The sequence below is a fragment of the Astatotilapia calliptera genome, chromosome 18, assembly GCF_900246225.1.
Source record: "Astatotilapia calliptera chromosome 18, fAstCal1.2, whole genome shotgun sequence".
Classification (NCBI taxonomy): Eukaryota; Metazoa; Chordata; class Actinopteri; order Cichliformes; family Cichlidae; genus Astatotilapia; species Astatotilapia calliptera.
The window spans coordinates 6968492-6981582 of NC_039319.1; the positions used below are offsets into that span (position 1 = coordinate 6968492).

At 38.7% G+C, this 13091-nt stretch overlaps 1 protein-coding gene across 1 annotated transcript in view; it reads left to right on the forward strand.

Annotated features, from left to right (window-relative positions):
- The window catches only part of LOC113011172 (neuropilin-1a-like), a 91075-nt gene extending 85317 nt beyond the window's left edge, over nucleotides 1-5758 (forward strand). Inside the window, exons 15-18 of the mRNA XM_026150583.1 lie at nucleotides 1865-2166; nucleotides 2553-2649; nucleotides 3206-3250; nucleotides 4808-5758. Of these exons, the coding sequence (XP_026006368.1) occupies nucleotides 1865-2166; nucleotides 2553-2649; nucleotides 3206-3250; nucleotides 4808-5082 (719 nt within the window). The 3' untranslated portion in view covers nucleotides 5083-5758. The remainder of the gene's footprint in view (nucleotides 1-1864; nucleotides 2167-2552; nucleotides 2650-3205; nucleotides 3251-4807) is intronic.
- The last annotated feature ends 7333 nt before the right edge of the window (nucleotides 5759-13091 follow it).

Genomic DNA, 13091 nt, shown 5'->3' on the forward strand with positions numbered 1-13091 from the left:
TTAAATAACACTATACAGTCCCCGTGCTGCTGTAAATTCACAACTCTGCCTTTTTTCTGTTTAAAGAAATGAGGAAAAACATGCCTATGATGTAAAAAGAAATTCCCACTGGACACCCAACCTTGTTCTTACTTTGAAGGACAAAAACTTTGTGAATATGGAAATATATCACAAAGCTAAGTAGGCCTGATGCTCTATGAGCTGTTATACACATGAAAAGGCTCAAGCCACTCACTCATGCCACAATGTTAAGTCCCTGTAAGGTCCGAAAGGACATATTTGGGTAATAATTACTGTAAGAGGTCCATCTGTCCATCCTGTAAAGTGTATCTGGCAGAAGTCTAGGCAGAGATGCCCAAACTTCTTTCTTTTGGTCACCTTGCGAAGCGCAAACAACTGACCAAATGACCGTTATCCCAAGGTTGTGACCACACACCCTCAGAAGGAATCTCACTTTCACTGCTTGCATCCAAGAGCTTATTCTTTTGGTCACTACCAGCACCTTCTGGCCGCAGGTGTGGGCGGGAAAATAACTCAACCTCCCACCTCCAAAACGCTGAGATGCTTGAACTTCTCCACTTGAGGCAGTAACCCATCCATAAATATCAAAACTGTACTCATCATGGAGCACAGCCGGCAAACATTTTCTGGATCTGAACTGACCCAACCTTCCTAATAAGGATCTTTTCCTGATGAGAGCAGCATCTCTCACCGGGTTTTACAATGGAACAGTCCAGAGTGTTCACAGCTGAAAGCAGGGGATCTAATCATAAGCAGAATCAGAAGCATGCTGTTCTGCTGTAGCTTCCTGATGGGTTTGATGGAGAAGAGTTGTCAAAAATGGTCCAAATTGTTGTGCATGTCATCGTGTGCATTCACACAGGGAGAGTATTCTGGCTGCACCAACAAAATCGTTGCTTACTACCCGGCCCTACTCACCAGAATGTTTGCCTGCAGCTTCTTCCTCTTCAAAAAAAATTATCTTCAAGTTGAAAGGTTGCTGTTATGAGACAGTGGAAGAAACCCAAAAATAGTAGCCATGTTTGAAAAAGATAAGAAGAGATGGCGTGAATTTAAATCAACTTATTTTTGTTTTGCTTTGTTTTTTAAGAACAAAAGATGCAGTTGCATCTTGTGCCTTTTTCTAACAAAACATATGTTTGTATGGGCGTATTTTAATGTTATGTGCTGTAATACAATTTGAAGAAGGAACGAACAGCCTTGAAATCCTTGACTTTTAAAAGACATATAGCACTGAAATTCATCAACATGCCTCGGCTCTCTGTCCTTCTCTCCATTCAAGCTTGATGGATGTGATGGATGTTTCTGTGGAGACGGGAGCAGCACTAGCAGCAGCTCTAAAATGAATGATTTCACCTTGATTTCTTGACTTAACCAGATCACTAATAAAAAATGAGTATTTTGTGATGTCAAGTCAGATTTTTCTCCTGAAGCGAGAGCCCTTTGTTTTCACGAGAAAACCTTGTGAGGTCCTTGAATCTGATGTGTGTGGGGGTTTCGAAAGCTTGATGCTAAGCAGTATCGCAGACATTATCAAGTACTCACTTTATGAAAACACAGTTAAATGTTTAGACAAACCACAAGGAAGGTAATCAGCTGAATGCAGTCAAATGAATGTACTGTAATGAAGGCTTGGGAGATTTATGAGTCCTTTATTGTCACACTGATGTTTGCGCTCAGTCATATTAAGGCGTGTATTCATTAAAGATGTATAGATATCAGCATATTTACATTCAGGGATGTATTTAAAAGAATAATATCAGCAGTAACGCATTGGAAAAGCTTTCAGGAGTCCTCTAATGTCACAATCACCTCTTACCTTGTCTTCTGCTGCCCCCTGCAGGCCAACCTGGGAACTTCATTTACGTGCAGCTGACTGACTCGGACACACCGAGTAAAACTGGTGAAGATGAGGACAAAGAAGAGAAGGTGGCGAGGTTGGCCAGCCTGCCCATCACCTCTCCAGACTCTGACCTGTGCATGGCGTTCTGGTATCACATGGTTGGTGAACACGCAGGAGCGCTTCACATCAAACACAGGAAGGAGACAGAGGAGGGGCAGATCCTGTGGACGCTCAGTGGCCATCAGGGCAGTCGGTGGAGGGAGGGACGAGTTATACTGCCACACTCAAGCATCCCCTATCAGGTAATATAAATCTGGATGTAATGACTCTTAAAATGACAGCAGGGAGAGATTGTAAATTCACTACTACTGATAACTATAAGACAAGTCAGTCCTGAGTCAGAACATTCTTTCCTTATAGGCTCACCATTAGGATGGATTTTCGGGGTTATTTTTGCCTTCATTATGTGCAAACAGAAAGTATGTTAAGGGCAGAGAAAGAAAGGTATGATTTGGAACAAAAGAATAAACTCTGGATGTTGGGATTACAGTTTGCACCTTAACAATTTAGCCAACAAAAATAAAAAAAAATTACTTATGTACAGCAAAGTTTCTGGATGATTAACCTTCTCTTTTTGTTGTCCTGTATGAGAAAATGCATGTGAAAGACTTTGTGTGGTTTTTTGCAGGTGGTGGTGGAAGGCATCGCAGACCGACGCAGCTTAGGCTACATAGCTGTGGACAACATCCAGATCATGGATGGAGTCAGAGCTGAGGACTGCAAAGGTGTGTATTTCAATGTTACGTAACATCGTCATCATTGCTGTTTTGTGCTTCGCTTTTTCTGTGCGAGGCCAGTGTAGCTATGGTTGAGGTGTGGGATCGGCCCAGTTAAATATGTGATCAGAATTTAAGAGTAAATATTTTAGTTAAGCCAAAAAAAGTGGAATGTCACTACCGTGTGAATGTGCAGTATCCCTTGGTTTTTTTAGTCAGATCCATCCCTCGTGGCCTGTTTAAAAGCACCAAGATGAAAAAAACTCTGCTCTTTATTTAGCAGGAAAAGTCCTTTTCTCCTTTTTCAACAACTACAGTGAAAGAAGAACCGCTGTTGGTGGAAAAATTACCTACCCTAACACATATCTTGTTCCAATAAATGCAAGAAATGGAACGAATCAGCGCTTTAAATATTAGCTCAACTTTGGTTATTTTTTGTCTAATATTCTTATTTTTGTCTGGGACATCATCCAAAATGTGTAGAAAGAAAGATATGAAATGCCAGCATCTGGTAGGCCTGCTTCTGCATTGTATGCAAACAGAGAATCTTTTTTTTATCCTCCAGATCCCAAACCTCCTACATCTCCACCAACAGAGATCTTCATTCTGCGTAAGTATTGAACATAATATCTTGGTGCCCGGTAAATAAGTCCATGCAGTTTTTATTGGACATTTCTGCACTTTAAATCATTGTCTCTGTCTCTGCAAAGTAGAATTGGTAAAGAAAAACATTCAGTCAATGCCAGAATAAGAATCAGACTTGTGTTAGCATGTTATTTTGTTTGGTTTTACTTATGTCAAAGAACTACATCTGTTGTTGTTGTTGTCGTTGTGCTCCCATATACCAAATGCTTATTCATTACTGTACTGCTGTAAATGTGATATTTATATAATAATTGTGGTCTTCAAGTAAGCAACCTCAGAAACTAAACAGTCCCAGATTTTACAAGAATATTTTAACATAATTCTAATGAAATTAATATGCGCAATATTCTCAGTCTCACATTTTCCTCTTCAGATATCTGTGGCCTTTCCATGTATCGCTATTATAATCTAAAATTTCAATAACACAAAATGCTGTCAATTGACAAAATAGCAAATAAATATTACGCTCCAGTAGATTCTGACATATCAGAAGTAGAAAACAGCCGAGTTTGATGATTTCTGCTTTCTGCTTCTGCTCTTTCGCCCACATCTGCAAATCTCCGTATGGAGAAGAAGGCAACTCTGATACATTTAGTCAGATCAGGAGCTAGTGTTTCTAATTGGGAGTGTGGCTGCTCCTCTCTATCAACCCAACAAATTGTGTATATAATTTCTAAAGAGATATTGTTCATAACAGCAGGATGCAGCAAACCGCAACCTTAGTGCATAGCTAAAAGCTAAGATTTCATTTTTATGTTGACCAGGAATAAAGAAATAATTAGCAAGGCAGTGACATATAGGTCACAGGGGGGAATTTTCACCATCCCTCTTGGCAAATATAGGGATGGTGAAGACTTGGGTCAGAGACCAGTCGAATTGGGTGAATGGGTCCAGCAGATTCAACACATTCCAGGAATGTGTTGAATCTGATTCTTTCCTGGAATGTTCAACACATTCCAGGAAAGACCTCCGAGATCTCTGTCCAAAAGAGTGCAGTCCTAGAAACATCAAAAATACTATAAGGACCCTCAAGCTCCTTAAGCCTCTAGTAAAGGACCCGCACATGCATTGATTCTGTTTCAGATGTAGTTTATCGTCAAGATACGCTTTACCAAAGAACAAGACGTACACATGAATATATATTTGCAGCTTCCTCCCTGGTTATAACATAGTAAGAATACTATAAGTTTAGTAGCCACTGAAGTTACATCAGCTTTCCCTACATAAATCTAAGAAAGGAGATCAAAACTCAATAAAATTATGAACATTTACACTTAGTAAACAAGAGTCAACCCCTTTTAGGGCTTTCCAACCAAAAAAATTAAATAAAAAAATGTCTTTCATTAAAAATCAGAGTTTAGGACAATCAGGGACTAGATTTAGGATCATTTGAGAGACACATTTTAAAACTTTCCATCCACTGAAGTGACTTTTTTGACGTTACATTTGACACTGGCTTCAAGGTCAGAATCTGTTTCTATTGTGAATATTTTAAATGGAATCTTTTTTTAATCTTTTGCAGCCATGGACACCTACTCACAAGAAAACAGTCCACTTGGCAGCCCAGGAAACATGCTGAAGACCCTGGACCCGATCCTCATCACAATCATTGCCATGTCAGCTCTGGGTGTCTTCCTGGGCGCCATCTGCGGTGTTGTCCTGTACTGTGCCTGCTCACAGGGCAGCATGACAGACAGGAACTTATCTGCCCTTGAAAACTATAACTTTGAGCTGGTAGATGGTGTGAAACTAAAGAAGGACAAGATAAATGGACAGACTAACTACTCAGAGGCGTGAGTTAGAAACGGGGACGGAGCTGCAGTTGCTCCGCATGGACACGTTCGATGCAGCCAATCAAGAAAGTGGAACACAGGGCTGAAGCCACCAATGGGACGGCAGGGTGGGCTGAAAAGTGAGCCGATGTAATTTTATTTCTCAGGAGCAGCAGTGGAAGGGACTCACCAATAGGGGGCACTGTGTATAAAGAATCTGTACAGCAAAAAAAAAAAGAGAAAAAAGAAGAAAACTAAGGATTCTATTTGTTTTTCGGCGTGCTTTGTTGATTTCATGTAATCACATGCTGGTGTTGAGACCAATTCAGATGAAAGTATTATTTGGAAAGATAAAATGTTTTTTGTTTTTTTTGTTTTTTTTCGTTTGTTTGTTTGCTTGGTTTTTGTTTTGTTTTTTCCTCTTTTGTTGTTTCAGATGTCATTGTTACACAGAACAGGCAAACTATTTGAAATATGCTATTGTGATATCTGGCTCTTGTTGGCCGTATGTCCCCGTCCCCATGTGTGCATGAAAGTGTTTATGTGTGTGTGTGTGTGTCACATTCATACACATCTGTATATAAGGTGTGTATGGGTAGTAGTCTGACTGTAGAGGTGTGTATCATTACAGTCATGTTTGTGTACATGATCAGCATGCATGTGTGTGTGTGTGTGTGTGTGTGTGTGTGTGTGTGTGTGTGTGTGTGTGTGTGTGTGTGTGTGTGTGTGTGTGTGTGTGTGTGTGTGTGAAAAGCGGGGACCCGTCCCTGCCTGTTGACCTGCGTCTAGTTCCGACAGTGCCTTTTTTTTTCCTCCAGTTTTTCTGTTGCCTTTTTTTTTCTGCTGGTTGTTTTCCCATCAGCTAATGTCCCATCTGGGGTTCCTACACGGATGTGAAAAAAAATGGAAAAAAATAACGTTTCCACATTGTGATAATAAACCTACAAACTTTTTAATGTTGTAGTGTGTTGTCAAATATCACATGTGTTGGTGTAGCTCTGTAGATCCTCATGCCTCAATGACAGTGGCACTGACACACTTTTAAAATCTAGGCGACATTTAGGAAAACTTGTGAAATCTATGGAATTTTCCAGATGGAAAATGTGTAGGAGCCCCGAATGCCTCATTTTCACGACACATCCAACATATTGTACATAGGTTTTAATATATTTGAGCGCCCTCTTTATAGAGAAAGACACCAGTGCTGCAGCATCCTTTCTATGCTGAAAGAAATGTCACTGTTTATCATTTGGATTTTGATAATGTATAGAAAAACAAAGAGATACAGACCTGTTGTTTTTGTGGTTTTTGAATTTAACTGTTCCCTGGTTTTCACTTATGTTTTTACAGACATGGAAATGAGAGTAAGGAGAAAAGCATCAGATATGCCTTGAAAGAAGAGATGATGGGTTTTTTTGTACAGGGTAACCTCAGTACCATAAAGATGCTGACAACAAGTTGAGGATGGATTGTTAAGATTATTTTTGAACGCCACTGGCACACAATGAGACTGCTAGAGCTTTAAGCAGAAGGGTGCCCAGTGGTCTGGGAGCCTTGTGATGGACTTCAAGCATCTCTTTCAGTCTCTTTAGGGTCTAACAGCATCTATTATTGAGCAGACTGATTTCATTTTCAGATAGGAATGAATAATTAAGAACAGCTGGAAATTTAAAATTGTTTTCACTTTAAAAAAAAATCTTAAAATGAGTTTATTTTGTGAGATTTGGTTTTGTATTTCTATTTCATGTGGTTTGTACTTGGTCTTTAATTTGCTTGAGCATTTTAATGCCTTATTTACTGTAAACCATAGTAAACCTTTACACTTACCAACTTTGGTGTTTGTGAAATATAAAGTCAGGGTATTTATCTTCGAAAACTGGTTAAAAACTAAGAACAGCAAGTGTTCTACAAAGACTGCTTTGTTGTGCTTTAGCTTTTTAGCTGAACTTCTTGTTATATGGGTCTCTTCTTTAAAACACCGTAAAAAGAAAATGTTGGTGAAAACTTTTTACTACTCTCTAACTATCTGACAACCTCAAACAGATGTTTGTTTTAAATGGGAACATTCTGACTTAATGCTCCTTAAGTTGGGGCAAAATATACATGCACAAAACTTATTGAAACCCAGTAGTGTGGTTGACTGACATTTTGCCTTGTTTATTTCCTGTTTCTACTGCACCATGAGTGGTAACTCTACCTATTTTTAATGTAGCATTATGAGACATCACCCAGCTCAAACTGAGAAGTGCTCACCTAAGTATCAGTTCTCCATCTTTAACTGTCTTTTCTCTGTAGCCATTCAGTAAGCATCCACAATCAAATAAAGTGTGCTGACTGTTGAAGCATTCATGCTTTATTCTTCCACATAACTCTTCATCTTCTTGCTAAAGTTTTACCTGTACATTCATAACAGGAAAAATAACCAGATAGGATATCCTCCCCCTTTAAACTTACAAGGATGCTGCAGCACTCAACGTGAAAACAAATGTTGCACTGATATATTTAAAAAAGAAATAAATAATCTATGTGTTTATGATGTTGATTTGCAAAAAGAGAGGAAGGAGGGAAGAGAGGACAGTGTTATTGTTGCTTCTTTTTAACACGGTTTCAGAAGACTACGTTATAATTCTGAAATGTACAATTTACAGAGATGTTTTTCATTCTTGAAAAAGCTTATATGCGTCTCTTTGAAAAGTAACAATTTTATTTACTTGGTATAATATCACCTTGTGTTTTTGTACTGTCACTGATGTACGTGCCAATGTTTTATTTTTTTTCTTTGTATGACAAAAAAAAAGTTTTATTTTCAGTACCGTTTTCTGTAATTTTGCTGTCTCAAATCTAGAAAAAGAAAGGAAATGAGGAAGTTAAAAAAAAAACATTGGAAAGCAGTGAGGCCTTACGTGACTAATAGTATTGTTTGTACTTTGACTTTCTGGTCAACACTCAGACTCATCTGTCTCTGTTGTCTCAGACTCTCCTCATTGACTATTACATTCCAAAGAATTGGATCAAATAAATGTTTTAATTAAAAGCTGAGCTGCTTTTTCTTTCTAACATCAAAGATATATTTTCTATTCATTACATAAAGCTTTATTTCTATTTAAAAGGGTTTTCACTGCAGCAATTTTGTCATATGCAGATGTTACTTTAAAATATTTTGGCGTCACTATGTGACAAGGACCGGATACCTCAGATGATGGAAAATCCTCGGTTAACACAGTGTTTCTCCTTACTTTTTAACTTTGTTTGGGAGACTTTTGACTACCTACGGGACACTTTAGGGCACAGGTGTCGAACTCCAGGCCTCGAGGGCCGGTGTCCTGCAGGTTTTAGATGTGTCCTTGATCCAACACAGCTGATTCAAATGGCTAAATTACCTCCTCAACATGTCTTGAAGTTCTCCAGATGCCTCATATGAACTAACCATTTGATTCAGGTGTGTTGACCCAGGGTGAGATCTAAAACCTGCAGGACACCGGCCCTCAAGGCCTGGAGTTCGACACCCCTGCTTTAGGAGTTACCAAGAGGGTTTAGCATGTTGCTGCCAACACACCAGGCACGGGACATTAAAGATTTCAGGGATGGGTTAAAATTTCTGGCTTTTATTCTTTTTTCTGGACAAATTGTGATTAAGCTAAAGCTACAGCTGGATGAAGGTCAGTTTATCAAAAATACTGGACACAAATCCTGGCATTGTAGAAAAGTAACCACAAATGTTGCCTACAAAATTTCCTATTTTCCTATTGGTCTGTGAGACCCCTCTCTACATGATGTGTAAGTTTTGCTTTGCCTGTCTTATTATTGCTCAAGACATGTAATGCGGTTTGGCACACCGAAGCTCAAGATTGTCAATTATCCGGCTTGTACAAAAAATGAAAATCTTAAAAAGCACAAAGCAACCTAGAATCAAAGAAAGTTCACCTTCAAACTAAAGGTTGTTCCTTTTGAACACAGTGTAGCAGAATATAAAACAGTGAAAAAAGTTTCCCAATTAGACTTTTGGTATCTCATTTTAGAAACATCTAGTCATATTGTATTTTCTATGAACAATAAAAAAGGCAATGTATCACTATCTTTTGGCAAAAGTACACAAATTTGTCACAGGTAGAAGTACAAATACTTGTGTTACAAAAATACTGTATTAGAAGTTGAAGTGCCACACTTCTTTACTCAAGTGAAAGTGGAAAAAGTACAGACAGTGAAATGTAGGGCTGTTCGATATAATGATATATATCGGCTAACGATATAAAAACGTCTATTGTTTCATTTTATGCTATTGTGTGTTTCTTGGTGTCGCAAAATAAACTGTTTACGACAATATTTTTTCATCGTTTTGATGGACACTGTAGTGGCTATATTAATTTCTTAAAGTTCTCTCTTTCTCTTATATTTAATATAACCACACTACAGACCGACAAGCGCCTGTTTTTATGCATTGTGGTTAGCAACAATGACAGTAACACCATCGCGTGTCTGCTTGTTTATGTTCCACATAAACCTTTCACAATAAAGCTCAAGATCCTGTTGAGACTTTTCAAAATAAACTGAATCACGTGAAAGAGCAGATTATTTACGGATGAGAAGCAAAAAAGAGCCGCCAGGTAGTGATGGGACGTTCTGTATCGAGGCTTCGGAGCGTGTGTCGAGTAATGGAGGGGGCGTTTCCGCGAAGCGCGTATCGAGGCTTGCTTCATTTATGGGAGGAGCTGAAAATGATGACGTCCGAAGCCTCGCTGCCCGGCTGTACCACGTGACTGGTTCATGAAGCGGTTCGAACTTTGCCGCAAATAATCATTTTCCATACTGCCAGCATAAATATACACAGTATACTGCCATCACTACAATATACATGTTTTACACACTCCTTTTGTTGTTGACATTTACAGGCTGTGTGCAAAATGCCACACTCTTCAAATTCATGCCAGCTATTATTTTTACGTCCAGTAGGTGTCCTGCTAGAGCAAATGAAGCTTCATGAAGCTTCGCGTTGGGGTGAACCAATTGGATGAAAAGCTTCAGTGCTTCATGGGGCTTCATCTGCCCATCACTACCGCCAGGTGCTAAAAAATAGACCTTAGACTCAAACGCTAGAACAGGCTGTTCCCCGCAGCACCCTGTGTAATAAATACTCACAAAGAAAACGGCGGCTGTTACAACTTATGTCTAAAAATGTATCGTTTCATGCATCGGTTAAAACACTCGACTCCAGCTACATGACGCGCAGCTGGAAACACTTCACACAAGTCGAGCTGCCCGAGATTCACAGAATTTACAGAAAATGTTACATTTTTGTGATTTATATCATTATCGGATGATAGAATTCTTATATCGGGATATGAGATTTTGGTCATATTGCACAGCCCTAACTCAAAGTATAAAACTGAAAAGCTCTTTGGAGGACATTTCTACCAACAACTTTGGTGCAAATCTCAATATAATAATTAAATATTAACACAAGGAAATAGAAACTTTATTTCAACTTAAATTTGAATTCCAATTAATGTAGTCAGCTTGAACGTCCGCTTTTGTGGAAAAAAAGAAGGGGAAACAATGTGAATTCTAAAAAATTAAATATCTATTGTTGCCTTCATTGCAGACAGATGGCGTTACCTTCACACCTAAACAGAAAAACCAGTAAATTGAGATTGAGCAGGTGGGTGAAACGTTAGATTGGTTGTAGTGGTGCAGCGTGGGAAAAATAGTAACTTATAATCATTTATATAGAGAAATAAGTCACAACAACTGTGCTGCTGCTCTTTGTGAATTTTAGCTAAATATTTGTACTTTGCTTTTTTTCAACCCTCGGCTTATAAATAAAATAATGTCATTCATATCATGTTGTACATCTGTTTTCAGAATGCTTTAGATACCAGTATTCAAGAGCATCTGGTCTACTCCACCCAAAACCCTGAACTGGTTTATAGAAAGACAAAAATTTCATGGATGTTTGTTTTTTCCCAGTAATTTCAAGCATCCCTTTGCTATGTTGTGTTTTGCCCACAAAGAGGCAGCATTGACCCTATTAATACTATATGTGACACGATCATATGCCAGATGCAAAAACTAAATGCATTTCTATGGCCTGTACTTGTATAGTGCTTTACTAGTCCCTAAGGACCCCAAAGTGCTTTACACAACCAGTCATCCACACATTCACACACTGGTGATGGGAAGTTACATTGTAGTCACAGCCACCCTGGGGCACACTGACAGAGGCGAGGCTGCCACCGGGCCCTCTGACCACCACCAGTAGGCAACGGGTGAAGTGTCTCGCCCAAGGACACAACGACCGAGACTGTCCAAGCCGGGGCTCAAACCGGCAACCTTCCAATTACAAGGTGAACTCCCAACTCTTGAGCCACGATCGCGCCGTTTCTATTCTCATACAACTTCTGACCTGCATAAATGACAACATCTTTCTCACACCAGGTAAGTCTGATTTCGTGTGAACTTCAGTTTGTGGCTTTGTTTCAACTTAGGTTTCCTGCCCAAATCGGACCCACTTCACCACTTTCTCACCCTCTTTTTTTTGTATCCGCAGTTTTATTTCCTGGAGTAACACTATACTGTGGTTTGCACTGATGCCTCACAGCAAGCAGGTTCTGAGTTCAAACCCCTGCTGTGCCCTTTACCTGTATAGCCTGCATGCCTGTGTGGTTTCTCTTGGTTATTCTACAGGACATCTATGTTAGGTTAATGGGTAATTCTAAAGTGGCTATGGATGCAATGCAAATAAAGTGCCGAAATTATAGAATATGGTTATGCCGTATGGTTAAAATGTGTCTTTTAGTCTTAAGGGCTTTAACTGGCCAGTAATACTTCAACTCTATTTGTGCAAGTGCATTTTAAATCTATGCTAGACATCTAACATTGATGGTACTCGACCTTAACATTATCCTTATCATCTTATCATGCAAACCAACCGTCATGCATACAATGCAAATAATGAATGATTCAAAATGTAGTTTTCTGGTGTTCATTTCTCATATATATATAAGGATGAAGTAAGTGTGTTCATGCTGCTACTATGAATCCTCCAGACTGGTTCAGCAAATGCAAACATCGCCAATTTTCTTTGCATTCTTCTGTGGTGCCCCATTAAATGAAGAAAAACAAATTACAGAAGTCTGTGGTCATGTTAGATCCCCCCCCCACACACACATATGAATCAGAGACTGAAATAGAGCACCAAGTGAACTCTTCCTGAATGGATTGTCAAAGGTACGAAGCAAGATGAGTGTGCAGTGGTGACAAGATGTTTAATAAAGCTGGTGACTTCATGACTCAGTTTTCTAGCTGGCAGCATCAGCTGCTATACACCAATATAAGACCAATATAAGAAGTAACTGCTAAAACTGTCAGTGAGAGGTCATCAAAGCTGAAAAGTTGAACTGCTACGACTACTAAAGCACAGTAGCTGTTAGCATTCTTTTTTTAAATCTTTTTTTAAATTTTTTTTTTTTTTTACAGGAAATAGGTCTAGGTGACAAATGACTTAATCTTCATACTGTTCACAGAGGAAGTGAAGAATCTGGGAAACTAAGCGCAGCAGAGCTAAAAACAAACAAACAAAAACCCTCTGCAGATGAACTTCCTAGTTGAGATAGTTTGGTGGAAGGTATCTTAATACAAGGACTTGTGATTTGTTTAGATTACATTTCAAATAAAAAATATTGCATGAGCCTATAAAATTCTGTGTTTGCTCTTTAAATCTTTTTTGTAAAATAACGCTATAACTGAGTATTTACCTTTACAGTATAGTGCAGAACTACTAAGTAGCCTGAAATAGAAGTTATAAAGCAATTATTTTAAAAATACTGTGTATATAATTCTGTTGAATGAATACACTATCATTACAAAACAGTGTTTAAACTATTGCATTGTGTCACTTTTCATTGTGATTCATGCCTAAATATTGCACACAATGTTCTATACTTAATTTTTTTTTACATACGTATTAATTTCTTTTTCAAATATTCAGATTTGCTGTGGGGCTTCTCTGCTTTGTTCATAGTCCACCCAATGCCACCC